A 27,186-nucleotide genomic window follows, 5' to 3' on the forward strand; every position below is an offset into this window, starting at 1 on the left:
TCTAAGCTTTTTGCTGTTTGTGGGTCACAGTAATCAGGGAAGCATACAACTTAACAGAAAGTAGCCTTTGATCAAATGAATTGGACAAAAAACACTTTCAGTAATGGTCAAATGGGAAAATGGTGTCCTCTTTTTCTCAAATGCTGCCATGTATTCAGTTGTATAGTTCATGTATAACTTGCAGTAGACATAAGTGATGTTTGGTGGTTTAGTAGTAAAATATAGACACATTTTTCCAAAGCTGTACTTAATCTCAGAAATTCTTACCACCAGCGAACGCACCTTGCTCCTTGGATGTTGCTGTGATTTCTAACAGCCATTAATCTCTAGCCTACACTAACATTTAAGGAACTGACATCAGTTTAGTTATATAACCCAAATCTTGGGTCTCCTTTTCTTCTCTTTTATGAATTTCACTTTGCTCACTTTCATTTCTGACATTCCTGAAACCTTCTTTCTGTCTCTGTCTTTCTCCACCAGACTTTTCAGCAGCCTAGGTGAGCTCCACACCATTTCACAGAGAAGTTATGGCACCACATACACCATCCGCCCCGGCAGCCGTTACCCTGTCACCCGACGCACCCCAAGCCCAGGTTCAGGCTCACCTGATCGGGGCGACCCTCTTGGACGATTCTCAGGCTTCGGCCTACCGACCTCACCAACTACACCGCCACAAACCATCCTCAAATCCTCTAGCCTCAGTCTACCCCAAGAGCCTAAAGAGGTTCGCTTTGTAATGAGGAGCTCCAGCGCCCGCTCCCGCTCTCGCTCCCCGTCCCCGTCACCTTCTCATTCCCCTGGGCTGGGGTCACCGCTTTTGGCCCTCAGACCCTTCCACCAGAAACCCCTCCACCTCTGGAACAAGTACGACGTGGGAGACTGGCTGGAGAGCATCAATCTAGGGGAGCATAGAGCAGGCTTTCAGGAGCATGAGATTGAAGGCTCTCACCTCCCAGCTCTAACTAAGGATGACTTTGCAGAGCTGGGAGTGACACGAGTTGGACACCGCATGAACATTGAACGAGCACTAAAACAGCTGCTAGAGAGCTGACCCCTGCCCTGAGACACAGCAACAGATGGAGAGAAAGATAAAGACAGAGCGGGGCAATATTTAAAGTTGATGAAAATAAGAAAAAAGAAAGCAACCGCTCCTCTTTTACTCTGGCTGCTTTTATGTTTCACATCACAAATGTTCATATGTGGTCCTTAGCGACATTTTACATTCCCTTTCAGCATTAACACCCTGCACTTGGCACTGCACTGACGAGGAGGAGTCAATACATTCACCCCCTCTACCCGGCCCTTAGTTTCTGCCCACCTCCTTGCCTGCAGCCAATTAGATCAGAAATCAAAATGGGCTCTGATCTTTCTTTGCTGAGGAGAATTGCATGAGCTCCAATTAAATCATTTGATTTGTGAAAGCTTCAGTTGTTCCCTTAGTAACACCCACACTTTCTCTCTCACTATGCCCTCCTCTCCTCTCTACCTCTATCCCTCCATCTATTAGGCATCGAAAAGCCTTCTGCAGTTTGAGTAAAGGAGGAGGAGGAAGAATTTTCGTTCCAAACAGAAAGCTCAGTTGCCTTTCAAAAATATTTATACAGAGATCAACAATGATGAACACAGGACTATGGACATAGTGCTGACACAACTCTGAAAAAGGTGTGTCTTCTCTATACCTGCTGTTTGTTTTTAAACCGAAGACTTTAGAGCCCAGAGGTGGAGCTCCACAAAGTAAACCACAGGAGAAACCCCTCCGCCTTGGTACCCAGACTGTGCTATCTATTATATTTGGAGAATGTTTAACCAACACTCGTGGCTTTTTTCATAATCAATTTTTTGGTTTTCCAAAGGGAATATTATATATAGGTATTATATAATATGATATATATGTATCTAAATATAGCTTTCAGAAGAAAAGACAATGTTGCAAAGAGGAAATGTATTAAATTAATCTGCGCCTGTTTTTTGGTTGTTAGTATAGAAGGCAGAGAGAAATCTTTAAATTTATTCCACCAATAGTTCACTCATTTCTACCAATTATATAAATATATATATATATATTTGAAAGAAAAAAGTATATAGATATGGAAATGAAATTTTTGTCATAGGTATACAACTTTCCTTATGGTCACCCTTTCTTGAACCGTAGCATGACGAGTTGCATCATGTCTTGGACAGAGAGTTTGTTGTTTGTTTTTATTTTCTTACGGTCTTCCTTCATACTAAAGGGCATCCCGTAATGTGAGGCTGAGACCCCAGTTGACACCCATCCCTACTGCTTCAGCTACAGATCTCACTGATGTGGGTCTGTCTCTACTTTACCCACAACAGCAGGAGGACCACCTAATGAGACAGCTAATTGGTAAAGTGGGCTCTTCATCTTATGCCTGTTAATCACTCAGGGATGGAAGTTTGGGGCACTAGCATGGAGAGGTCGCTGGCTGTTGTTTTAATACTATCCATTTCAATTCTTACCTGTGAGGACAATTTAACACCACCACAGTCTGTGAAATCTTAGAGGGCTAGTAAAAGTTCCATCCCTGTGACCCCTGATGATGCTTCTCAGATCAGGCAGTACGAGGTCTGGTATTGTGAAAGGAGGAGGTCACTAGAAGGAAGGAAACACTGGGATGTTTCTCATCACCAATAGACAGGAAATGATCACAGAAGTGCCAGAGAGCGGAAATCTCTTTCAGATTTCATTTTCCCTGCAGAAGAAAACCACTGTTAAGTTTCAAGTGTGTGAACCTGGCCTAATTCAGCTTAAACTGTTCAAATAAAGCAAATGTTTGTTTTTTTCTTTATATGTAGTTTAACCTGAAGTATAACCAACAAATAAATCTTATCATACAAGGGCTTAAAGGAGCTAGATGTATGCGCCCTTCTGAAACACCACTGCAGGGAATGTGTCTGTAGTTTATCAGGCTGTGGGGATGGGAAAGCTTCTGTAAGGTCTTAAAGAAAATTCTGTATTTTACAACCTGACGTCTTGCAACATCACTGCTTTTCCTGTTTCTCTACAATTTACTTAGTGAGTAAAATATTATCATAAACGGTGGCAGCCAAAACTATGAACGTAAGACCCAGGTTGTAAAAAACACCCGAATTTTCCTTTAACAATACAAAATCTATAATTGTACTCATGAGTAGCTTCTGCTGGCAGTGAGAAACAGTGAGTTTTATTCACGCAACAAAAAAAAAAAAAGCATTTTATCCATAGCTTTTCTCTAACAGACGGGCAGGTAATTTCTATTACCACTAAAAACCTCTGTGCATCAGCAGAATCCAGTCATTATGCCAAAGCAGTTTTGCTTGGCGAGAAGTTACATGCATCTTTTTTTTTTTCTCTTTTTGCTAGCAGTTTGTTAAAGCGGGTGGTGAAATTAACGTTGTATCTGGGTTGTAGGAATAGCACTCACTGCCTCACTGTGACCTCACTGATTATTTTACTTCTGACTTAAGTGTTATGTGCTCAGACTCATTTGGACTTTTTTGTGTTTATGGTTCCTTTTTTTATTTATATATTTTTTTTCTTTGTTGATTTGTTACCCTCAGACACTGTGGGTAGATTTTGTAGCGTGTGGAACATGATACTTAAATCTTTCACTCATTTGAATTTTAGAGGGACAGAAAAAAAAAAAAGACAGAAAAAAAAAACAAATATCCTGTCCATTCTAAACGTACTTACACTTGTAAAAATGAACAAACTACAAATATTTGCTTTTTTTAATCACAAGCAATGTATATATGATAGATTTCATATAAATTTTTGGAAAACAAAAAGTATATAGATATATATATGAATGTTTGGCATATATGCATAGTTAACCACCTGTGGAAAAGGTGAGCAGATTTTATTCTTTCTATGAACTCTTGAACTTTTGAACTCTGAACTATGAACTAGGGGATGATTTGCACAAAACAAGGTGACAAGGTGCTAACATAAAAGCCACCCATCGTCCAAGCGCATGCGTGCATCTGGATTCCCTGAATCTCTCTGTGTGGTTGTTCCTCTTCACCACGTGTGTAAGTGTGTGTTTCCATTTTGTGTGTATTTGTTTGAGAGAGAGAGAGAGAGAAAGAGAGAGAGACAATGAGAATGCAAATGTGACAGTGAGAGAGTGTGTGTTGATGTTGTTAGGGTTTACATCCTTGGAGTTAGTCCACTATAGCCTTACTGTATTACCATCAGAGATTCCCGGCTGTGGCTGTGTCACACAAACACACACACACACACACACACACACACACACATACACAGACACACACACACAAATACATACACACACAAAACCAGAAAAGAAACACACATCTTCAATTCCAGATTTGAACATCATCGTTCTGCAGTCTTATTTTGTACTCTTCGAAAAGTGGATCGCTCTGCCGAAGAGGGAGAGGCAGACATAGAGAGATTTTCCCCAGATTATTGAAAGAAAACATTGTCACATTTTATATTTCGAGACAACTATTAATCACCTTGTAACTGTGTGGGCACAGCTTACTCAGTGTCACTGTTTTGTACACCCATTCCCAGATGGCATTTGCGCTCCTTACCCTCCACTCTGTCTGGCAGCACTCCTTTTTCCTTTTTCAGACCTTCAGTTTCTGAGTTTTGGATATGCTGTATGAGATGATCCAATGAGGAACAAACAACACAAAGGAAAAATGTGCCAAAAAATAATTTAACTTTTAACTGTATATTTGTCTTTGCTTTAGGACTATCTTAGTTACAGCATTCTTGAGCTGTTAGACTCAAATAATATGGTGCCATCTCCTGGAAATCTTGAGAACTACAGACATTTGATAGATCCTTCTGTATTTCCTACAGGTGGAAATACAGTCATTGTTATTATTTTGTAAAGAAGCAGGCTATATATTTATATATATATATGTATATGTATATGTATATGTATATATATATATATATATATATATATATATATATATATATATATATATACACACACACTTATATATGTATATAACCTGTGTTTATCTACCTGTGAGCTTTGCTTTAACATTTCTATTTAAATTTTGAGACAAAGTATCACAATTGCTTGATTTTACTGTGATGAAGGTTATTATCCAGCTTGGCTTACTGTTCCCGTATAAATACAAATGACAGATGAAACACACTTAAAGAGGTGCGCGTGTACAGTCTGGACTCACGCAGGCTGGCCTGGTTAGAAGAAACAATGCTGTAGTGAATACCTGGTTGGATTGATGTGTTTACCACAAATACAGATGCAAAATGATGCTACAGAGCAACGTGCAACGGACTTACACATCATTAGGTCAAATAAGTTCAGTGAAGGGTTACCTTTGTCTTATTTTCTAATCAACAAAGCACAATCTACATAGTGTAAGGGGAGCAGTGTAACCTTTTTAAACACCCACTGGGATCCGGTCACCCGCTGGAACCAGTGATCTTATCATCAAGGGGTTTTTTCTTTCATTGTTGGTTTTCTCCTTGTTTGCACTGTGAAGTTTAGATTGGTGGATGTATCACTGCAACACCTCAGCCTTGTCTCACAAGTGAACTCCCCCTTCTCAAGGTCCGATGACCAGGCAAAATCATCTCCACTACTACCCCCCCGCCCCCACGACCCCCCCACGACTTCTGGATGCTTCCAGCATTAGAAATCCACCCTCCACATGAATACATGACAACCCAAGTTAGAATAAATGTTAACCAGAAGCTACCTAGTAGTCCTCATGCAAACAAGAGTAAGGGTGATAGTAAAGGCTGAGGCAAGATCTGAGATGTTGCCCAGGATATCTCCACCACAGAGATATATGTTTGTTATATTATGTAATAAATTTATAATTAAAACATGAACTGCATCAAAATTCTTGTTCCTGCTAGAATTCAGCGTGTCTCAGTGGTAATTATGTTCCAGTGTGATTTATTCATAATTGATGCCACACAAGACAGTCAAATATAAATACAAAAAAAAACAGTATACATGCTTTTTGTGTGCAACATGATTATCATATAGGAATAATTGAATGACGTCTGAAATTGCGGCTCATTCTGTTCTATATAGATGATCAGCTTATTGTGCACCGTCTGCCAGAAAACTGGTTTGTTGTATTACAAACAGATTCATACTGTATAGGACATTTATGAAATGCTGATGTCAAGTTCACAATTTGGTTACATGGTACATTAAGTTTTCATTTAAAGGGCGCTGAAAAACAGACTTTACATCAAAAAATGAATGCAACAAAAGTAGCTAACAGATGCAGCTCCCCGCTGGCATTGCACACAACACTAAACACACACGCATCAAAAACAGCAGCAAAGGCGCTTCATAATCACACGTTGTCTTTTCTCTGTCTGAGCTAGTTTTCAATGCTTCACATTCTTATCACATGACACAACATAGCTGTTTTTCCTCACGCTGAATCAAACATTCAGCCTCATTATTGGAGTAGATGTTATTATACAAAATAGGAGTAACAATGCTAAAACTGCAGCTAAATGAACCTGGTAAACACAATCCCTAATTATTCCACCAGGTTTATTTCCCTGCCGATGTCAGTGGACACATGGAGGGCGGTGACTTTCAACCTGACTGAAAGACTGTGCCATTCTCCAGTGGTGGAGTTACAAACCCGCCAAAATTACATTAAAAAACAATGTGCCAGTTGAAAACGTCAGCCACGAAGAACCAGAGATGTCTGACAGAAGTCATGTCCACAGCATCATGTTGACTAAAAATATAATCTATTCCCAGCTTCAACCCCAGAGGAGGATAAATAGTCCATGAGATGACGAGAGGGTTGGGAGGATTTGTAAAGCTGTGTCAGACCAGCTCGGGGCTCTCTGCTTTCAATCCATCCTCATCTGCATCCGAATTCTCTTCTTTCTTTTCCAGGTCAAAGTTCTACAAGATGAGTGCAACAACACCGTCAAAAACACTCAGTTCACAATTCATTTAAGCAACAGATAAAGTCAATTAGTGCATGCATTTCCCACATTAACAAAAAAGTCATTAAAGAAAGAAAAAATGAATCGTTTAGCTCAAATAATGCAGGATTTGAGTAAGAATCTGAAAAAAATACTATTCACAAAATGAGCATTATAAACCAGCCGTTTTATAGAGCAAGCATCACATAATAAATACCTATTTCAGTCTGCAGTAAACATTACTGAGTGTATAAAATGACATCAGTAGTCAACGTGTTTTAGTATTCAGGGCTGTACCTCTAATTCTTGCATCACTTCATCCATGAAGTCACTGGGGTTTTTCTTGTAGTCCACTGCTCTCTTGATCATCTCTCTAAACATCTGTTGTGACAGTTAGAGTCAACACAAAGCCGCAGTTCAAGCAAGACAATATACAAGACTGTATTGAATTGTACTTGTAAAGAGAGCACTGCCAAACCTGTTGTAAAACGTGTTGTAAATCACAGTTTTGTAAGCTTACATAAACTGTAAAAGTACTGATGAGTTTGAAATGAAGAAGTGAACTAAGGGAATATTAATGCTGCAGGAGAATCAACCAAAGCTCAAACCTTAACTACATTAGTCCCATCAGCCGCTGATACAAAGTAAAATGGAAGTCCTTGCTTCTTCCCGAAGTTAAAGCTTCTTTGTGTCACCTTCAAATCAGCTGCAGACATGAAGAAAACATAAGATCACATGTGTAATACTAGTGTCAACTTTGAGTGCAAATGGATAATATCTGCAAACCAAAACAATCATGTCACCTCATCCTGCTGTAACATTGCATTCAATCATTTTTAAGAACTGGACATTCACTTTTATGTGCAGTGTTACAGCCAGACCCACCATCAATTTTGTTGGCAACCACACAGCAGGGTATCTCTGGTCTGTATTCTCTCAGCTCCTTATACCAGTTGGCCAGATTCTTATATGTGATCTTCCTTTGAACATCAAAAACCTTTGACAGAAGGAAAGAAAGAAAGAGCACAAAACAGATCAGCCCTCTTTGCTGATATTCCCACTTCAAATGGTCGTTTTCCAACAGACATCTAACAAGCCGTTTTTGATTTTCCTGTGAGGGAATTACTGTCTTTGTATTAAATGCCTTTGCATGTCTACATGGATTAACATTTGTGATTAAACCCCTCTAGGCCAAGAGAACAAGCAAAATATAGACTAGAAGGAAATTTATGCTTAAATACTTTATTCCCCACTGGGTACTTTTAATCATTTATTTCTCCCAGTTAACCTCCCTCCAAGATCCTGGTGTGGAGCAAGGAAGGGAGTGTTAGCTGATACATCTGCCTTAAAAACCAAGAGTGTGTCTTACCATGATGCATGCATGTGCTTTGTGGTAGTATGAGGGGTGCATGCTCTGAAACCTCTCCTGACCAGCAGTGTCCCAGAAATCTGTTAATAATAATAAAAAAAGAAACATCCCTGCAGAAGCAATCTGAAGTCTGATCCTGCCTGATGCTGCAACTCTCTGGTTTTAAGATGCATTTTTCAGCTAAGTGATCTCCTGTGACAGTAGACAGTACATTAACAATACATACCCACGGCTACTGTCTTGTTTCCTACAGTGGCTGTGTGTTTGTAGAGAGTCAAAGCATATGTTGACAACTGCTGGGGACGACTGCAGAGAAGAGTTAAGGACTTTAACCTCACAAGACAAACGATCTGCTTTGATGAAGGCATGCCAGCTTGACCTTAAACAGCATGTTTATGCGCAGACACTGGCTGTAATAACTATAGTAGTAGGATGTATATGGATTATACAAATGCCGCATATAGATACTGTTTCATTTTACATTTTTTCTAAAGCTGTTAAAAGATACTATTCGTCCATGAGAAACCTCTCCATCAGCCTGTGAAAGAGAGAGAAATAGTTTGTGTCAATGCAACAGTGATGTAATGCTGAACAGATTGTAACACATTACCAACTAAAATGGTATAAAACACAAAACAGCGGTAAGGAGCCTGGTTTATACTTATATACTCACTTTGATTTACCCACTGCGCTGTCTCCCAGGCAGATAATCTTCACCTGCTCGTCTGCATCGTATTTCTTCTGGTCCAGTTCAGGGATGTCGCCTGCATCGCCAGCCATCTCCTCTCTTTGATACTTTCTTTCGCTTTGACTAGGACGATTATATTGTCCAACTTGTCTCTCGTCTTGGTTTCTAAATTACCTGAAGGGAATAAACTGAACTCCCATCCGACGGCCCCTGACAACAATAACGGGCGTTAGCTAGCTTGTCGTCGGTTAGCTGAGGTTAACATGGTGATATCGCCTGTTTCACTTGTCCGTCAGTCTTTATATCAACAATTGATACTAACTGAAACTGAGTATACTGGGAAAATGGTCACTGCTTATTTTCTTTTAAATCTTTTTAAGTCTCTTGTGAGAACTGTACCGTTACCTGCACATTGCACCCAGTCAACGACTGCTAACCGTCGGCTAGCGTTGATAGCATTTGTTAGCGCCGGGTTATTAGTCCAAATGTCGCTGTCTTGTCTTGGGTGTGTTCTTCTTCTACCACAATGAAAAGTTGGACGATTTTCTTCACTCATGAAGGAATCCAGATAGTTAAACTTCGTAGCTGTTGCATGATGTGTCCGAAGGTTTTCGTTCCTATGCAACGGGGACGCTCGAAGGACCACTTCATCACGGACCCTGCTGTCCCTACAGGTGCCTGTCAAAAAAGCTTTACTGTAAAAATGTCAAGAGAAAAATATTTTGAAAGTCTCCCCTCTACTCAAAAGTGTGTTTTTCTTCTTGTTCCTGCAGTTGGATGTTTGAGCTTCACTGTGCTGAATTATGCTTGTGCAGAGTTTGACACTAGAAAGCTGTTTTCAAATTCATCTGCTGCAGGTGGAAATTTTGTCTGTGCTCATGGAAAATGTGAGTTTAAAGCATTGACTGTATGGTTTAAAGAGTGTACCAAGAGCAGGATTTCATCACAACTAGTTTGGAGCCAATCCTGGTCCAGTACGAAAGTTGCACAAGTGTGATGGGGAAACTTGACATATTACTATGGTAAATAACCAACACAAAATGTCCAATAAGATGCAGATTTTGTTTTTAATTCTTATTTTTTCTTATTTCTTATAGGCTACCAAATTTATACATATCTGCTCTGCTGTGAAGGAGCTCAGATAAAGCTCACTTTTCCATCAAACAATGTTCAAAGACAATATCCAGTATATCCCGTATTTTAAAATGATTTTAAAATCAGTTGTACTGAGTGGCAGTGAGGTATAGAGTTTGCAAACATGCTCCCAAAAAATATTAAAAGTAGCCTACGATCAATCTAGTCCCCTTAACCAGCTGAAGGGGCTGTAGAAAGAGCTATGATGGCTACAAAATTTACATGTATGACACAATATCCAAGCTACACTTAGATTAGAGAATTGTTGTCTGTTTTTTGTTGGGGTTTTTTTTTTTTATCTCTGAACAGAAATGTCAAACTGAAATCAAGTTTCTGTAAAATGATACGAAACACACTATCACTGATGTAATGAATGCAAGTGGGGAGACAGTGATGTTCAAGTCCTGACACACATACTTCATAAGCCTGTTTGGTGGGGCAACTTCAGAAGATTAACTGTAGCCTATCAATGGTGTTTTACCTGTGTGGTTGTTATTGAGATTGTTGACTGGCACTCTTGATTCGTTCAGGGCGCAAATAAGTAATACAGCACTGTAGTAACCTAATAGCATCTACTCTCTTGATAAAATAGTTTCATATTTACATTGATGGGTTTTTTTTTGTCAGATTAACAGACCTCTCTTGACAAACAAAGGTGTGTCTAATTGATATTAACACTGGTTGCATTGCATTTAGGTTAGTGCCAGAACACTGCTGGCTCACTGAGACACTAAATGGAACAGAGTCATCATTCATGTTCTCAGTGACACCTGTGCTTTAGCTGCTATAACATATACAGTTATAACTGTGATTGCAGCAGGTACTAATTATTTACCGTTACCATCTGAAAATGTCAATTAACTGAATCTATCATAATAATTATCATTATTTCAAACCAAAAAGAAATAACTACTTTGAATAAATAAAACTGGTTTAAATACTTTCTTTGAAAGCATGTAATATTAATACAAATGTCAGACATGTGCCAATGATGAAACTCTTTTAATTCAGTATAATTTACTTCAAATACTGATAGTGGTCATAACCATTACAAAGTGACAAGAACTGATACAATAAGGCCTAAAACTGTATGATCTCAATAATCCTGGGCAGCTTTCTTTTTGTGCTTTATTTGATACTGCTGTGGGAATTTCCCAGTTAAAGTAAGAGATCATGGGTGACATTATTCAGCCATATCGACAATGAAGGGTATAGTGTATTCCGAGTGACGCAATCCAAAGGAGAAGCTTGGAGCTTTTGCTCTTGTGAAGGTCACCTAGGAGAAGAAAAATGTCAGTGAATGAACAAAGCAACATGTTTTTGGCCTTTGTGATGATAAGACATTCTGTAAATTAAGAATATGGTTTCTCACCCGCTCAGGGAAGTGTGCTCCAGGTCCTGGTTTCTTTGTGGTTTCACCGGGTGTGAAGTTGCGGCCCGTCATACTGAACTGGGGAGGTTTTTGCCTGTAAATACAAGGGTCCACAACTTTGTAGGCTGCAGGGCCCGGAGTCTGGAGGTGAAACACAAGTATAGAGAAGAGGAGTAAGAGCAACGTGATATTTAGAGTTGTCATTTTTCAAGAAAATTGTTTTTTATGTATATCTACCTTCTTCAAGTCCTCGTGGAAGCTCCCGGTTTTGCTGCGGCCACAGAGAGAGTAGGTGGGTGCTGCAGAGGTGACCACAGTTTTGGGTCCCAGCATAGGCGGCAGAGAGTAGGACGCTGGACCTGCAGTGTGAGTGACAGGTGGAGTTTATATTGTTTGTGCCATGAAACCACAGCTCAAAGAAAGTTGACGCCAAATAGAATATGTTACCTGGCACTTGGCTGTTGACGCTGTCTTTGCTCCTTGCAGATAGAGAATAAGCAGGAGAAGAGCGCAAGACTGCCTTTCCTGAACGCTCTGGGCAATAGTGGCCTGAAACACCAAAGCAAGAAGTTGTGTAAACACGCTGCTGCAGGTAAACTCAAATGACAATAATCTGCATCACAACAAAAATGGCATTTTAATAGCTTTCAGTGGGTAATCTGCATGTTTGAGATCAGCAGGATTTCATCTCTACAGTCATGTACTTTTCATGTATAAGGGGTTTTGCTGACCTGGTCCAGGCACCTGGAACATTTTGGGATCCTTTGGACGGCTGTGGAGTGAAAATGCAGGGGTGCCATCTCGGCCTGCTCTGGTGATATTGGAGGGGACGAGGTATCTTGGTCCAGGCGAGGAGTTAGAATTGGCCTGGTCATGACGAGTCCCAAAGCTGAACATTGGTGCTTTGTATTTAGTAGGGTCATGTTGAGTAATACCTTTATGAAGGAAACAGAAGATGTCAACAATAATAATAATAATAATAATAATAATAATAATAATAATAATGGTGGTGGTGATCAAAAAGGTTTAATTGCCATTTTGGATATACCTGTGAGTCCAGGCAGTGCATACTTGGGTCCTGGGCTGCCATAGAGGGCGGCTATGGGCCCTCTTGGTTTGTGGGGCCTCCAGGTCCCAACCCAAGCTTCAGTTTTTGACATTACCTTCAGAGAGAGAGAGATGGATTGTGACCAAAAGCAAAGTGATAAATTGGATTTAAGATAACATGAACTAACAAGTTGTTCCAATATAAAAACATTAGTATTTAGAACCATTACCTCTCCTATTATTGACAATAAATCACAGTACAGCAGTGAGCATTCCCCGCTGGTCTCAGTAATGTAATTGTGGTTGCATATTGTGAAGGAGGTTAGGTTTTCCCTCAGCTTAAATGTTGAAGAACTTTATTTCATCCATATAAAGCTGTACCTTATGAATATCAGGACCATATTAAATTCATGTAAAACTAAATATATGCTAAAGTATTCTAAATCCTCTAGTTAGAGTACAGCTACAAGGGGCTCCCGATGAGTGAAAGTGTCTGTATGAAACATTCAGTACTCAGATTTAAGTTTATGACTCATATTGCAACACTGATCAAAAACTGAAGGATTGAACTTGGGCCGGCTGGTGCTTGATTGAGCACTCTAAACTTGTAAATATACTTTTATACTTTTATACTTCTGTGCCACAAATACCTGAAACTCAACTTTACAATAATATTATAGGATACTATGGAAAGGACTTGATTTTGTTGTTACAGATGTTATTTAGGTGTTGTTAAAACATAAAGGTAGTACTCCTTACTTACTGCTTACTGTTTCCCCAACTTTTTGGTGTTATGTGCACTTTTTAAACTTTCTGAAGCATTCTGATCTGATCCTCAATGTGATGTCATCAGGAACAGCCAGTCTCAGTAGAAGTTTTTGAATAATGCTTGATACAAACAGCCAGTGTTCATTTGAGCTGGATGTGGAAATCTAATAAGTTTTATAAAAACTGAAAAAAACTTTGGTGGAAAAATTCTATAACATGCATAAAAGAAATACAGTACTCATAGCAATACCTTTGTTAAACTCGCTGAGCTAAAAAGCTAAATATTAAAAAAAAAAAAAAAAAGTCTAATTTGTCTAGACTGTGATTGTTGTCAAATTCAATTGTCTCACTAAGTTTCCATTTTTATTGCTAATGTAATGCTCTAAAATATTAGCAGATTTATGGATTTTTTTAAAAGCTTAAGTTTATTAGTCTCTTTCAGCATAAAAATATAAAGCCAAATGAAACATCCAGGGTAAAAAAAAAACAAGAAAACATAAGAGAGACACATAAAAACATATAAAGTGTGGTGGTAACTATAATAAATCAAATTGGTATTAATATTCTTCATCTCTTTTTCTGTGGTTGATTATTTCCTACATTTGGGACACTTGTGAAAGACAGCACTTGCCATTTTAACAAGTTTAAATAAAGTTTACACAAACAGCAGGCTAGTGAATCATACATCATTCTAGCTAGCTTACTGTCCTGTTAACCGATAGCTGTAACACACCAACACAACAGTAAAATGACCGCAGTGGTCATTTATTTATCTAAGGCCATTTAATGAAATACATCCTAGGAAAGTTACTATATGGTAATATAAAGTTTTTAAATTTGTGGATGAGTGAGACCAATATTACACCAAGCCAGTGAACATATGTATTCGTTCACCCAGAAAAGCCTGTAAAAAAATCACAAGATGTCTCCCAAGTGCATACAAACTTATGAAATCTGTAAGTAATTTCAGTTAACATCCATCATAAATTCAATTACTGTCTTTTGAAAAAGGGTAAATGGTTTTACCTTGTGAAAATCCTAATCCTGATGTGAGTGTCCCTCAGTTTTTAGCCCAGAACTCAGCATGTGCACTGAACCCAAACACAGATTGTTTAGTGCTTGTCAACTTCACTATGACAACGTTGCCATAGAGACAGCTCTCTGACAGGCATGCTTTAATATGTGCTGTGTATGGATGTGAGTGTGAACAGTGCAGGTCAGGTGAAGGAATTTGGTAATGGGTTAACATAAAACACATTATGCAGAGCAGATGGTGTAAATCTTTTATTAGATATGAAAACCTACATTCATTTTTTTGGATTTAATTTGCTAATACTAAGGTAGCTTATTTTAGACATGAAAAAGATGGTTACAACCTAAAATATTTTTTGCAGCACTACAAGCAGGACGAAAAAAAATCTCATATAATATTTAGTTGTGGATCCAAGGTTACATCCATGTTCCAGGGAGTTTTCAGGGATCAGACATCTTAGTCCGCTGTGGACAATATTAATTCTGTACCAACTGTTCATAAAGGGTAATAAATGTTTGAAAATGATAGAGATGTAAATGCAAATTCTTTACTTCTCAAGAAATCTTTGACCGTTTTATCTTTATATTTTGTTGATACGCATTTTCATGCATTAATTGCTCCTTCTGAGTGGTTTAGTTGGTGAACGTATGAGCGAAACCAAACAAACATAACAATTTAGTGGCAGAAAGGGCAGTTAAAATTTAACCAAAGAGACTCGGCTCAGGCTCAACGAGAGGAGAAGAATCATAGTTTGTTTTACATAGCTCTAGTTAGTCATTTATTTGATATATCTCAAAAGATATAGACAAATTGTTTTTAATCCACATCCATTGTGTACTTTGATATATTTTAAAGGAGAAGAAATAATCAGGTTGTAACAGAAGCCAAATCTTGCTTTGGGGCCAAAAAAGGTAAACTAATGGGCCTTTTTCACAGCAGACACATTAACTTGTCAATTAAGGAAAAGCACAATAACATTGTTAATAACATTAATAATGGCTCCATTCTGTTCAAGTGTCCCATTAAGCTATGACAGTGTGACAGTGAGCCAACACCAGGACCCTGAAACCAAAGTAGCTAAATGGAATTCATCATTGATTTTATTATTCATAGTTTTGCTTTTCCTACATTATTACACCTCTTGAGTTTCACCACAATCAGGTGCCAAAAATTAAATACCACCAATTTTGACAATAAAAATTGCTCTGGCGGTTGTTGTTCTGATATTGACTCTGGTCTTCAAAGTGTAGCATTCATGCTGCAGGCCCTCCTGACATATCTGTAGTCATGGTAGGTTTCTGTCAAACTGGCTTTCAGGATCTTCATTAAAGCTGCAAGGCTTCCCATTTCCTCTTGGGGTCGCTGTTGGGTCAAAGAGAGACAATCATTCAACTCAACATTACATCCTCATATTTATCTTAAGGAGAAGGCACTTCTACATTTTTCTTACCCGTGTAAGTCCTCGCATCAGTCGCTGTAGTATTGCATCCTCTCTGTGTGGACACAGGCTGGTCACTGTGCTCACACAGCTCAGTAGACAATAAATGGTGTGTCTCTGTGGCTGTGATAATGTACAAATTATTTTAAAATCTCTGCCAAGGAGGTTCAGAGTGCAAATGTTTCTTAAGAAGAATACAAATATGATTTATATAGCTGTTACCTTCTTGAGCACACAGAGAGGTTTCCTGTTGTTTGCTCCACAGCTCAACCTTTCTATATCCTCTACACTCAGAACAGGCTCCTGGACGAGGTTGGAGGAAACAGAGAGACAAGTCTGAGATGTTTACCACAGTGTAGAAACTTAAAACTTCAAGGTGTATTTTACATCACAGTCTCGGGACAAATTGGGATCATTGCTGTTTTGGCCTCTTGTCTGCTGCCACTGACCCTTAGCCTCTCCAGCCATGTCCATAACAGACAACTGAGAACTTGAGGATCCGACTCTGTGACCATCAGAGCCCAGCCACCGTCACTACTGTTCAGTTCCTCCTGTTGAAAACACGAGGAGTGACGGCATTAGTTCAGTGGCTTTAGATTTTAAAATCAAAGTGTTCTGATGTAAAAACCACTTTCACACCAGAGTTTTTCACCTGCAGCAGTGCCGACCTCTGCAGAACAGTTTCTCCTGGAGGACCTTGGTCTGCCATCGCCTTAGCAACGACACGAGCCACTGAGGTCGGACCTGGATTGTGTGGATTTCTGCACAGCTGTTTATGACAGAGATCAAAATGTTTTAAAGCGTTCACACCAAAGCTTTCGTTATCATCTATAGAAGTCATACTTACCTCGAGGTTGGAGCTGTATTTGGGGAGTGCCTTTTTAGCTGTGCTCTTAGACTTCTTAGCACTGTTGTTGCTTGTGCTCATGCCAAATATTGGGATATTGAGTGCATGAGATTCTTTTTTGGAACGCCGCTCTGATGAAAATGCTGCAAGGACCGGGCTAACTGGTCTCATATCAGGTCGTATCAGATCCTGTACGCACCAGTTTCGCTCATTTCCAAGTGCTTGGGTAAAGGATGGACTCTCCAGATCCTTCAGGACAGAATGCAACAGAGTGAGAAAAGTCTGGTCTACAGAAGACTTCATGTAATTCTGAATGCATAATGTGAAATTTGACCTCATTTACTTTGATCTTGCTGAGATCAGAGTCGCTGTAGCTGCGTTTGTCCAGCAGCACGTCTCTCTTCCTCTCCAGGAATCCCAGTGGTTCGTCCCAAGAGGACACTGACCCTGAGCTTACCCACGAGCCCTTACGACCCTCCCTCAGCAAGGGCAAGTACTGTTTGGACACCAGGGTCTCCCTCAGAGTCCTGCTTAGGGTCCTCAGTGCTGACCTCTTCTCCAGTTCAGCATATACCTCTGGAGGTGCAGGGAGACCCAGGGCCAAGCAGGAGAGACACATACACAGGAGGTACACCACCTAGTGGGATGGTCAAGAGGAGGTCAGAAGGTGTCTCTGCTGTTCTACAGTGCAGTCAAATATTTTAATGTCACAGATGAGTAGTTTAGTGGTCCAGTTCTGACCTTGGGTATTTCTCTGAGGGTGCGTGCCTCCTGGCCGTGCAGCAGGAGCGCCTGTCGGTTTAGGTAGTGCTGCAGGGTGAAAGGGGCTCCATGCCGCAGGCTGAGGTCTGGGTACTGGACTAGCTGTGTACCAAGCAGGCGAGCGAAGTCAAACACCTGGCTGATCTGTGCTCGGGTTTGGATAGAACGTGGCCGTTTAATCCGCACATAGTGGACAGCCTCACTCGGACTGATACGCAGGGTATAGACTAAGTAACAGGCTATCAGGACACCTGTTGAGCAGCCGAAGCATTAAACCATCAGATGTGCACAAGCTGACACACAGTGCACGCATGAACAGTTGACATGACATAACAGTGATTTAATCCTACCTGTCCTGCCTAGGCCTGCATGGCAGTGCACCGCCACTCTTCCTTCCCTCACAGCAAAGGCCAAAACCTTCACCTCATCAATTATGCCAAGGAGGGAGGTCACACCGAAATCTGGCATCCCAAAGTTGTAAAAGTAAACTGCAAATATATACAAACAGTGTACACATATGCACACATGAATGTGGGTAGGAGGATTCAGATGGATTATCTGTGTTTATAGGTTTTTTGTGATCTATAAAGCCAGTACACAGTATATTATCCAACTTATAATTAGTTGCACAAAACCACAACTGTTTCTCCTAATATTCAGTCACCACAACCTCAAGTGTTTCTATTTATATACATGTCCCTCTCTGTGATTGGTATAGATTTAACAAGGGTAGACTTAATAGTTTTAACATCAGTGAAATGCTGTGTATTCAGTGTGCAAGTATCTCACTGTCATTGTCCATGAAGATCTGTGGAGAGTATGTGAAGCCACTTTCAGGGTCTAGGGGAGGTCCACAGTGAGCATGCTCGCCTGGGATTTGCATGTTAATGATTGATCTGATGTTCAACCTAGGAAAAAGTCACATCATGAAGACAAGGGGTGACACTACAGTAGTGCTCAAAAGTAACACGTTACTTCTTTAAAAATCAATTTATGTCCACGATTGGAGGAATTCTAATGAAAAGTGTAATTAAAAAGCACTGATGTAAGATGTCTTGTCCTCATTTTACTCAATTAAAGTTCCAGTACATTTTTGATTCATTTCTTATAGATTTGATTCTCTCTTAAAAAAAAAAATTGCTATATTGTCTTTAATTATTTGAAAATTGAATCTGATGTTTTAGAGTAAATTTATTTTTGTACAGCAACTATGTTATTAGTGAAATTGAATTTTTTTTTTTTTTTACTCATTCCTTGGCAACATACCATTAAACCAATATTCGATCAATACATGTATGCAGGGGCTTGTACAATAAGGGTCCCTGGTAGTTTCATACCTTGTCAGAAGATTCATAATTCCCACAAGAACTCATAAATCATGCAGTTATGAACATTGATACCTTTGAAACTGGTCTATGATGTTGTACTTCTCAATAAGATGAGTGGAGGGTCGTGCCATGGCGATTATGTCATCTGTCACCCTGGGATAGGTAAAAGTTTATAATAAGTAATTTACAACTTACTGTTTTTTTGATGCATCACATTAACACAGCAATATCTGTTAGACTGCAGTCAAAAAAAAGTCTCACCAGGAGGAGTAAAGGCCTCGGATAATCTGCTGGTTTGCTTTCCAACACTCTGGACCTTCATAGCGACAGTCTTTTCCTCCACAGGCCAGCAGACAGAGGAGCTTAGGTGGGATAGCCTTCACCAGGTTCTCCCTGGCCTGGGAGTAAGAGGGCTGAGGTACTGCTATGTGTGGGGTCAGGGTCGGCATCATCCTGCACCAGGACCAAACCCCCAAAATCAGCCTGAGCTATTACATTCAAGATGTGAAGGATTATGCCTGGACTGGGCCAGCTGGCAGCCTCATGTCACATTCTTTTCATGCTGAAGTTAATAAAGCACTGCATGCTACTGTATGAAGCCCTTTGACAAAGATTTTTGTAGTGTGTTGTTACTTTTTGCAGTAATTTAGCATATTGTCCAATAGTCTCAATATTAAAATTGAGTCAGTTTCTGCTTCAGTTGTATTTATTCTATATGAACAGCAACAAATAAATAAATTGGTCATGAGTCATAGGGCTGCAGAAGACAATAAACCCATGAACCCAAATAACCAATAAAAGGCTGCAAAACTAACCCATACAATTTAATAATAATAAAAAGTCAATCAAATTCAAGACTTACCTTTCTAGTTATTTTGGACAGTGAAGTCATAAATCCCATTTAATGTATTTTCATAAACAAAGAGTGCAGAATACACGTGCTGCTCAATGCTGTCCCACCCTGCAGATACACACACATAAACCTGTGCGCTGACCCAGCTTCACTAAGCCTGATTAGCTGTCATAAATACATTAGAACAGACATTCACACACCATGGCAAGCCAATTATATAATGCTTATACCTTACAAGCACTGAGTATGGATGTCCTAATTATCAGGCACCAGCAAAGGCTCCATACATGATTTTATTTACATTGTGATGCATTCTTTATCTCACTATTGTTATTAAGCAACAATGGGATTCATGTTTGATCTGAAAGGGGATTATAATGAACTATATCGTACGTGTACCCTGGTCACAGATGAAAACACACCAGCACTGTGTCTCTCTCACCCCTTTCACCAACTTGATAAATCTTTCACCTTTAAGACCATGCATGACAGAAAACTGCCACATTTCAAGGACTTATTGATTTGTGCTGTTTGAAATGTTTATTGATTGCTTCAACTCTGCAGGTTTGGCTTTCAGGAAAGATATAGAAGTACTGCGTTATAAATCCTTTTCTTCCTTTTTTTCTTTTTATAGCTTAGCAAATTTGGTCTTTTATGATTGTTTTCCACTCTTCTCTAATTATCTACATCTAACTTTCATGTAGAGGCCATGAATAAACCCTTCTGGACATTTTGCTTCTCCCGGCACCACGTTTGTTATTCTCAAGTACCTTTTGTATGATATTAAGTTGTGCAAATAAACTGTGTAAACCTATAGTGTCTGAATGTCTGCATGCATGTGTGAGCCTGTGACACTGATTTTTTTTTATTGTTGTTTTTATCAAATGTAAAGTGTCCTCTAACTTGCCATTTCCTTTGAATTTTCACATTAGTACACATGGCAAACATCAATAAGTAATACTAAAAAACATTCTTGATATCTACTGTATATACTGTTCCTCATGCAACTGTTATAAAAGGGGACTCATATAAAACATGTAGTAAAATTACAACCATATAGATTAACATGCTGGCATATTCTCTCAACCGATATCATTAGCAGTCAGAACAAAGGTCAACCACAGTGCAAGTCACATGGCCTCAGTGCCTTGCTCAAAGGTAGCACTGAAGGGCATTTTACAGGTATTACTTTCAAATCACCAAGCCACATTACAGCTTATTTACTTTTAATTATTCAAAATAGGCTTGCCTGCCTGCTGCTATTTCCAACATGACAACAGAAGCAGTGCGTTTTGCTGTGCACATCATCATATGTCATCCGGTTAGTAAAGACAAATATGTCAACAAGATGTAAAATGTGGCAGGAAGTGTGGTGGCTTAAATTAAGTAACACCTCAAACCACTGCCACTTACCAAAAACAGGAGGGGGAAAAGATCTGCATGTAAAGACTGTGCTGGTAACAAAACAGTCCACTTCCTCTTATAAGGCTCAGTTCCTGATAGAAGATGCCAGTTAAGTTTTTTAGTTATTATGCAACAAAATCTGAAAATGAATAAAGCATGATCTGATTTGAGCTTCTGTGAAAACAGTGGGCAGAAAATATGTTTAATATTTTTAAGGACTGAAGGGCTAATAAAAGGCCAGGTGAGATGCCAACTGCCTGTCCTGAAACATGAACGGAGTCCAAAACATTTATTTTTTAACATAGGCTTTATTCAGAGATTTTTTTTTTGCAAAATATTTTTAGCACATACATTTTTTCAAGAGTGGCAGCTCCAGAATCTGTAAGCATATGCAGGAATGTAAAATAAGTTGATGGGCAGGTATGTTTTTGTGTTTCAAGAGGGGTAGAATAATTAAGTATATAATACAATATTTGCCATCAAACAGTACAGCAAACTCTGCAATAAGCACTGCCAAAAAAAGGACAAAAAACAACAACAAAAAACATGCAACTTCACTGTGTCGCACTGGCCCAGTGTCAGCACTGAAAAGCTGCTTCCTTCCTTCTTGTAGGTTAAAAAAGACTTTCTGTTAGAATAGATAGAAGAACTGAGCTTTTTTTTTTTTTTTTTTTTTTTTTTTTAAATCAAATTATTTTTAAGGTGGTTATTGAAAAACAAAGGAAAGGGAGTTAGGAGAACTTCACAAATGTTCAAACAGGATAATCTCCCGGTTGATAATGAAGAAAGTAAAGTTGCAAGGAAGAGTCACACTATACCATGGTTCTGCTGCACCACAGCAAACACTGCAGCATATTCTTATTGCATTATTTTGTCTTTCAAAAGAAAAAAAGTCACTAAAGCATCTGAAGAGGGCGCATGGCCTAGGAATGAGATACAGTAAGGAAGGATTACTCAGATTTGTGTAAAGAGGAACCAGAAGGCACAATGTTCCTTTTTGGATCCATTTAGTAGGAGGCCACGTGGTTGCGCACTATTAACAAAATCTATCTGTGAATACACTGCAGACCTCATCCATCTCAGCCTACAGGCCTTTACAGAAATGAGCTGGCATGAGATTGAGGACATAGCAGTGAAGAACAAAGGGTCATGTCTGCGAGGGAGTCAAATATCCATGAGGGGTTATGGAGATGAACAGCTTGTGGCAGCCTACAAGTTGCCCTTCACCAAATCTCTAGGGTTATATTATCATATCCCCCAACCCAGGCTCAAATATAAGGCCAACAATTATACGAGTGGTTGATTAGTTCAAATGCTGCCGACACAGGAGCCAAGGTGTGGAAAATGAACTCCCATTATTCTATTCATTAAATTTCCATGAACTTTCCCTAATAGACCATTTGCTCATCTATTTGCTCATCATGCAACTGAATGTGTAATTACAACTTGTTGCCATGTAAGAGTTAGGTAACAAAAAGAGGAAATTAGAGACTATGCCAGATAATACAGTATAGTATTGATAATAAAAGAAAAAATATGAGATATTCAAATTTCCCGAAGATGATTACATTGTCCACCAGCCTTGTCCTTTTTATGAACACTGGTGCTGGAAAACGTTTCTGGATTGAATGTCTGTGCCTTCTCTCCTGTCCTGTGGTGTTCAGTCTCTCTCTCTCTCATCTGTCCAGTCGATCCATTATTAGTTCTTGGACAGCTCTTTGGATAGCCAGTCGAGTCCTTCATACAGCCCAGTGCCCTGGGTGGCACAGGTTGACTCAATGTGCCACTGCGGGGTCAGAGATCATATGGTGGAAGTTAGCAGAAAATGAATACAGCCCTGAGCATGTTTACTGAATCTTTCGATTTGAATCTCACTGCAGGCTTATTCAGATTACTTACAGTTTTGTTGCGGAGGGCGTGTAGGCCGAGTTTGTCTGTGAGTTCGCTGACTGATAAGGCATTGGGCAGGTCCTGTTTGTTAGCAAACACCAGCAAAACAGCGTCTTTCAACTCGTCCTCCAGCAACTAGAGTGACAGAAAACAGAGATTAGGACATCAGCCCCAAGATTTCATGTTAGGACCAACAGACATTAAAACAGACTTAGATTTTTTTGTTGTTGTTTTCATTACATAGATAAACAGTGAGACAATATGACTTGCTAATCCTTAAGGATGTTTCTAAAAATCAAATATATTTCTCAATATGAATTAACTCAAATGGAGTTACAATATGTATATATGCAAATAAAGCAAATGAGCAACAGCCAAAAGAGGTCACACTGGCTGCACTTCATTTTCCTAAGCAATAAAGTAAAACAAAAAAAAGAAAAGAAAAGGAAAAAGCAGTTCTTGGCATCCTGGTAGCTTGGGGATCTAAAACTGTTTAAGTTTCTCATTTCTTCCTGGAAATAAAGTCAAAGATGCCCAAAAATGACAGAAAAATAAATACATGAATAATATATAATAAAACATAAAATCATAATGTAAAGTTAAAAGTAATGATATTAAACACTCATTTGTTAAAAAACTGTCACAAAAATTGAGTCTGGACAAGAGGCATTTATTTTTCTTTGCTCTACCTAAGGCTATCTTGGAGACTCCCTAAGATGTTGACCACACCTAATGTAATTGAGAGTTGAGGTTCAAGACAGCTGTGAAAAAGCACAAGGCAAGTCTGACGTGAAAACTGTGGGGATTTGTATCATCTGTGTGCTGAAGAAGTCGATATGATTACTCAATGCTTTAAGAATTCATGGGTTACCGGTGCAACGCACAAACAAAGAGATCCTGTTCAAACAATTATTAACTCCTTCTCAGTATATTGGCAAATTTATGTTACCTTAGGTCATGAACAAATAAATACAGGCTTCAGTTTAACTGTATACAAATCCCTGTGGTGTGAGAGGCTGTCATCCACAGTAGGGTTATCACACACAAACACACACAGACACACACACACACAGACACAGACAGTACAGAAGGAACTTGAGGTGTAGTACTTCTTGCAAAGATTCGGTTTCAGGCCAAATCTGATGACATGATGAGACTCTGCTGTTGTAACCAGCGTAGGAAAGGCATTCTACATTTGAGGAGCCAAGAGGCAGAACAATATTACTTGTTCTAAAGAACTTAACTCAGAGGGCTGTGTTTATCGTGTGTGGGTACAGATAAAGAGGGGTGTGGGTTTGGGATGCTGGAACACACTGTTGAGCATTCTCAGTATTTATATATCTTGACATAACATTTAAATTCATGCCATATTCATGTTTATTTTCCTTCTGTAAAACAAAGCTACACAGCAGTCCTCTGTCTATTTGCATCCACAGCACAGTGTGAAACAGTTATTTGGTTTTTAGAAACGTGTGTCAAATTATAACATTCTCTCCAATTCATCATTATATAATGCACACCATTAATGCATTACAGTCACTTCGGAGCTGATCGTATTAAATACATACCATCTTTGAGAGCTCTTCTGCAGACTCAGCCACTCTTTCTCTGTCATTACTGTCCACCACAAAGATGAGGCCCTAGAAGGGAAAAAAAACAGTGTTAGAGTGGTTAGATTTCACCCTCCCTTAATTAAATGATAATAAAAGAATGAATGTACAGGGACTGAAATGTTATCAATGTATAAATTACAAAGATGTTGAGAAATTGCCTATTATTGGATATAATCTAAGATCCAAAAATTCATAAATGGGTCCTGAGAAGAGCAATAATTATGAAATTTGGATGCAACATTATCCAATTTCCATAGCAAATAATTATAAGGAAGAATTATATTCTTTCATTCATTTGATTAAACTATGGGTTGATAATAAATATAAACTTTGATCGAATGCAATATCTATACAATAGGTATCAGGCTACATGAAATAAGATAAAGTATATAGTTTTAAATGTGAGCGTAACATCCATCTACTTTAACTAACAGCAGCACTGCAGCCAGAAAAGGAAGAAGGAAATCCTTTGTTGACAAGCATGTGCTACAAAGTCCTTGAGTGAAAAGTCATAAATGAAATACATGTAATAAACAGACAGTAAGTGCCCGCTTTGCTGCTCTTGTAGCCAATACAATTGAGTAGAAACGGCAACTTAGCACTGCAGGTTCATTTTTATCAGACCTGCTACACTACTGACATTCTTTATCAGAGCATAAAAGTATTTGGATGAACCAGAACTCATGTCATTGAAATGTGTTGCAACTTTTTATTGCACAACAGTAATAGAGCTATTTAGGAGCAGCATACTACTGCTCCACTACTGACTACTGCAATTATGATACTACAAAAGGGGCTTAGCTTTGCCTAAGTCATATCATGGGACAGTCACACCCATACCTGTGTATTCTGGAAGTAATGTCTCCAGAGGGGTCTGATCTTGTCCTGGCCACCCACATCCCATACAGTGAAACTGATATTTTTAAATTCTACTGTCTCCACATTGAAACCTGTACAGAACAAAGAAGAGGGATATACCTTAACACAAGGCTTATTACACAAAGCACACAACTGACAATCAAAAAGACCACAAATTAACTTAAAGATAACTACAAACAACAAAATCTTTATCTCTTACCGATGGTTGGGATGGTGGTTACAATTTCACCAAGCTTCAATTTGTACAAGATGGTAGTTTTTCCGGCAGCATCCAGTCCAACTACAAAGAAATAAAGCCTGGTTTAAGTCAACATTGATTTAAAAGGGCAGGATGCAAGTTAAGAGCTATGGATAACAGCATGCTGTAAATTACATAACAGGCGTTTTTCTATCGTCATCAGACAGCAGAGGACACGCAATAACAGTTACATGTGACAGCACAAGAATACTCATCTGTGCTAAGCCGTTTTTCAGCTGTTAATATGTGTAGGGAAATATATACAATTATAAAGCTAAAATGAGTCGAGGACACATTAGGTTAATACTTGGCAGTCCGGAAACAAGCCTTAAAATGAACGCAACATAATGACACATGTGCAACGTCATAAGAAGCGAACTGCTCAATAAAAAGTTAACCAAGGTAACTTACAAACAGCCAGAACAAGTTGCCCAAAAACAAATTAAAGAAAAATGTTTATGTGAACAGAGTACATTGACATGGAGCAGTTAACTGGTATTTTTGCCAACAAAGTTAAAGTTAGTTAGCTAAAAAGTCTTTACATGGTCAACGGCACAGCCATATTTTATTTAGACACAAGCTACTAAATGTAAAACGTATTAATTGTATTTGTTTTCGGGGGAAAAGTTGTCGCTGTTCTTGATTCCAGATATCTATTAGCTAACACTTGGTGGAAACACTAGTTTTCTCTTTTTTTTTCAAACGACACTTAATTAACTTAAATAGCTCTTAGTTGTGTTTTAGCTCCGCGTCTGTTCCAATGTTTTACTTTTAAAGTTTCATTTTAATTAAGTCTCCTACTAAAACTAGCTAACTAACGTACCGTTACTCATTTAGCTAACATTGAAAAAAGGGTGATGCTCACTAAACTAAAACGTTCACCAAACACCGCTTTCACTCACCCATCAAAATCCTCATTTGTTTTTTGCCAAACAGCCGGCCGAAGATTGACGAGATGGTAAGCCCCATAATTGGTCGAGGACGTTTAAATTTGTAGAAGTACCACTGAGGCAGAAGCAAAGTGTGATAATTTTACTGATTTCCACTCAGGTCTCCTGCCGACTGCCACGTCCGGGCCAACGTGGAATCCACGACGTCATCAGTTTGAATAAACTTTATTAACAAAAACATCTGAATCTGAAACACTTGACTTTTAGAATTAGCCTAATATTTTCATACACGTTTAAGTACCGTATGTCATTGACAATAAAGAGGAGACAAGAATTTAATAGGAAAAGACTTTATTTTTATTTTTAAAGGGAAACCATCTTATTTGTATCCTAGTATAGCATGCTGCTGCACTGTGGTGCAATATCCATATCTTGCCGGTGCAAACTGCTGCTCCAGTACTTTATTAGATGCTCTGTGAATAATAATTGCTGTATATAACTGTTGTAAATAATGTAATATCTCTCGGACCTTGCTACTCTCTTTTCATTTTCTTTTTAACTTATGTGTTTTAATTCATTTGTAGTTGATTTTCTTTTCTTTTTAATCTGACTGAATGAACCGCACAGGAATTCCAGTGTGCATGTACCCTGTGCCTGTGCAAATGGCAATAAAGTCTCTTGAATCTTCAATTGTTTTCATCAATTGTGATGAAATGC

At 38.9% G+C, this 27,186-nt stretch overlaps 5 protein-coding genes across 9 annotated transcripts in view; 1 reads left to right on the plus strand and 4 right to left on the minus strand.

The window, feature by feature from the left end:
• The window catches only part of shank3a (SH3 and multiple ankyrin repeat domains 3a), a 174,517-nt gene extending 171,446 nt beyond the window's left edge, over positions 1-3,071 (plus strand). For 2 of the 4 annotated variants that reach the window (XM_067589522.1, XM_067589523.1), the window contains one exon: positions 481-3,071. In XM_067589522.1, coding sequence (XP_067445623.1) covers positions 481-1,051 — 571 coding nt within the window. In that variant the 3' untranslated portion in view covers positions 1,052-3,071. The remainder of the gene's footprint in view (positions 1-480) is intronic. The other 2 variants (XR_010928391.1, XM_067589524.1) reach the window with 2 other exon arrangements.
• A 2,821-nt stretch (positions 3,072-5,892) lies between these two features.
• rabl2 (RAB, member of RAS oncogene family-like 2) lies at positions 5,893-9,640 on the minus strand. 2 transcript variants are annotated; one of them, XM_067589527.1, is made up of 9 exons: positions 9,379-9,640; positions 8,959-9,183; positions 8,794-8,823; positions 8,512-8,591; positions 8,286-8,365; positions 7,802-7,913; positions 7,525-7,622; positions 7,214-7,297; positions 5,893-6,893 (listed from the first exon to the last, which is right to left on the minus strand). In XM_067589527.1, exons 2-9 carry the CDS (start codon positions 9,063-9,065, stop codon positions 6,813-6,815), a joined length of 672 nt encoding a protein of 223 aa, XP_067445628.1. In that variant the 5' UTR covers positions 9,066-9,183; positions 9,379-9,640; the 3' UTR covers positions 5,893-6,812. The 2 variants fall into 2 exon arrangements, with proteins under 2 accessions (XP_067445628.1, XP_067445627.1); XM_067589526.1 differs by having other exon boundaries at positions 8,959-9,640.
• A 1,452-nt stretch (positions 9,641-11,092) lies between these two features.
• cimap1b (ciliary microtubule associated protein 1B) lies at positions 11,093-14,420 on the minus strand. Its single transcript, XM_067589525.1, has 7 exons — positions 14,321-14,420; positions 12,528-12,642; positions 12,211-12,414; positions 11,927-12,028; positions 11,717-11,838; positions 11,480-11,620; positions 11,093-11,383 (listed from the first exon to the last, which is right to left on the minus strand). The coding sequence occupies exons 2-7, from the start codon at positions 12,637-12,639 to the stop codon at positions 11,291-11,293; spliced, it is 774 nt and encodes a 257-aa protein (XP_067445626.1). The 5' UTR covers positions 12,640-12,642; positions 14,321-14,420; the 3' UTR covers positions 11,093-11,290.
• A 143-nt stretch (positions 14,421-14,563) lies between these two features.
• Positions 14,564-21,121, minus strand: zgc:77752 (uncharacterized protein LOC393862 homolog). The gene is made up of 13 exons (XM_067589530.1): positions 19,565-21,121; positions 18,964-19,155; positions 18,775-18,855; positions 18,164-18,282; positions 17,725-17,862; positions 17,354-17,625; positions 16,956-17,249; positions 16,613-16,861; positions 16,418-16,534; positions 16,215-16,316; positions 15,988-16,068; positions 15,778-15,888; positions 14,564-15,689 (listed from the first exon to the last, which is right to left on the minus strand). Exons 2-13 carry the CDS (start codon positions 19,152-19,154, stop codon positions 15,567-15,569), a joined length of 1,878 nt encoding a protein of 625 aa, XP_067445631.1. The 5' UTR covers position 19,155; positions 19,565-21,121; the 3' UTR covers positions 14,564-15,566.
• A 126-nt stretch (positions 21,122-21,247) lies between these two features.
• On the minus strand, positions 21,248-26,673 carry LOC137182927 (ADP-ribosylation factor 4-like). Its single transcript, XM_067589529.1, has 6 exons — positions 26,482-26,673; positions 25,541-25,621; positions 25,303-25,412; positions 24,418-24,489; positions 22,859-22,984; positions 21,248-22,745 (listed from the first exon to the last, which is right to left on the minus strand). The coding sequence occupies exons 1-6, from the start codon at positions 26,546-26,548 to the stop codon at positions 22,659-22,661; spliced, it is 543 nt and encodes a 180-aa protein (XP_067445630.1). The 5' UTR covers positions 26,549-26,673; the 3' UTR covers positions 21,248-22,658.
• Between the last annotated feature and the right edge of the window lie 513 nt (positions 26,674-27,186).

Source organism: Thunnus thynnus, chromosome 5, assembly GCF_963924715.1.
Source record: "Thunnus thynnus chromosome 5, fThuThy2.1, whole genome shotgun sequence".
Classification (NCBI taxonomy): Eukaryota; Metazoa; Chordata; class Actinopteri; order Scombriformes; family Scombridae; genus Thunnus; species Thunnus thynnus.

Coding starts and splice junctions, on each gene's coding strand:
- rabl2 (XM_067589527.1), bottom strand. CDS start 9,065: ATGGCTGGCGATGCAGGCGACATCCCTGAACTGGACCAGAAGAAATAC. Junction 7,914..8,285: donor AAGCACATGCATGCATCATG/GTAAGACACACT, acceptor CTTCTGTCAAAG/GTTTTTGATGTTCAAAGGAA. Junction 7,623..7,801: donor GGTTGCCAACAAAATTGATG/GTGGGTCTGGCT, acceptor TCATGTCTGCAG/CTGATTTGAAGGTGACACAA.
- LOC137182927 (XM_067589529.1), bottom strand. CDS start 26,548: ATGGGGCTTACCATCTCGTCAATCTTCGGCCGGCTGTTTGGCAAAAAA. Junction 25,622..26,481: donor ACAAATGAGGATTTTGATGG/GTGAGTGAAAGC, acceptor ATTTCTTTGTAG/TTGGACTGGATGCTGCCGGA. Junction 24,490..25,302: donor ATTACTTCCAGAATACACAG/GTATGGGTGTGA, acceptor TTTCCCTTCTAG/GGCCTCATCTTTGTGGTGGA.
- cimap1b (XM_067589525.1), bottom strand. CDS start 12,639: ATGTCAAAAACTGAAGCTTGGGTTGGGACCTGGAGGCCCCACAAACCA. Junction 11,621..11,716: donor TCCACGAGGACTTGAAGAAG/GTAGATATACAT, acceptor TTTCACCTCCAG/ACTCCGGGCCCTGCAGCCTA. Junction 11,384..11,479: donor GAGCACACTTCCCTGAGCGG/GTGAGAAACCAT, acceptor TTCTTCTCCTAG/GTGACCTTCACAAGAGCAAA.
- zgc:77752 (XM_067589530.1), bottom strand. CDS start 19,154: ATGATGCCGACCCTGACCCCACACATAGCAGTACCTCAGCCCTCTTAC. Junction 17,626..17,724: donor TGCAGGCCTAGGCAGGACAG/GTAGGATTAAAT, acceptor GCTGCTCAACAG/GTGTCCTGATAGCCTGTTAC. Junction 16,862..16,955: donor CTGATCTCAGCAAGATCAAA/GTAAATGAGGTC, acceptor TCTGTCCTGAAG/GATCTGGAGAGTCCATCCTT.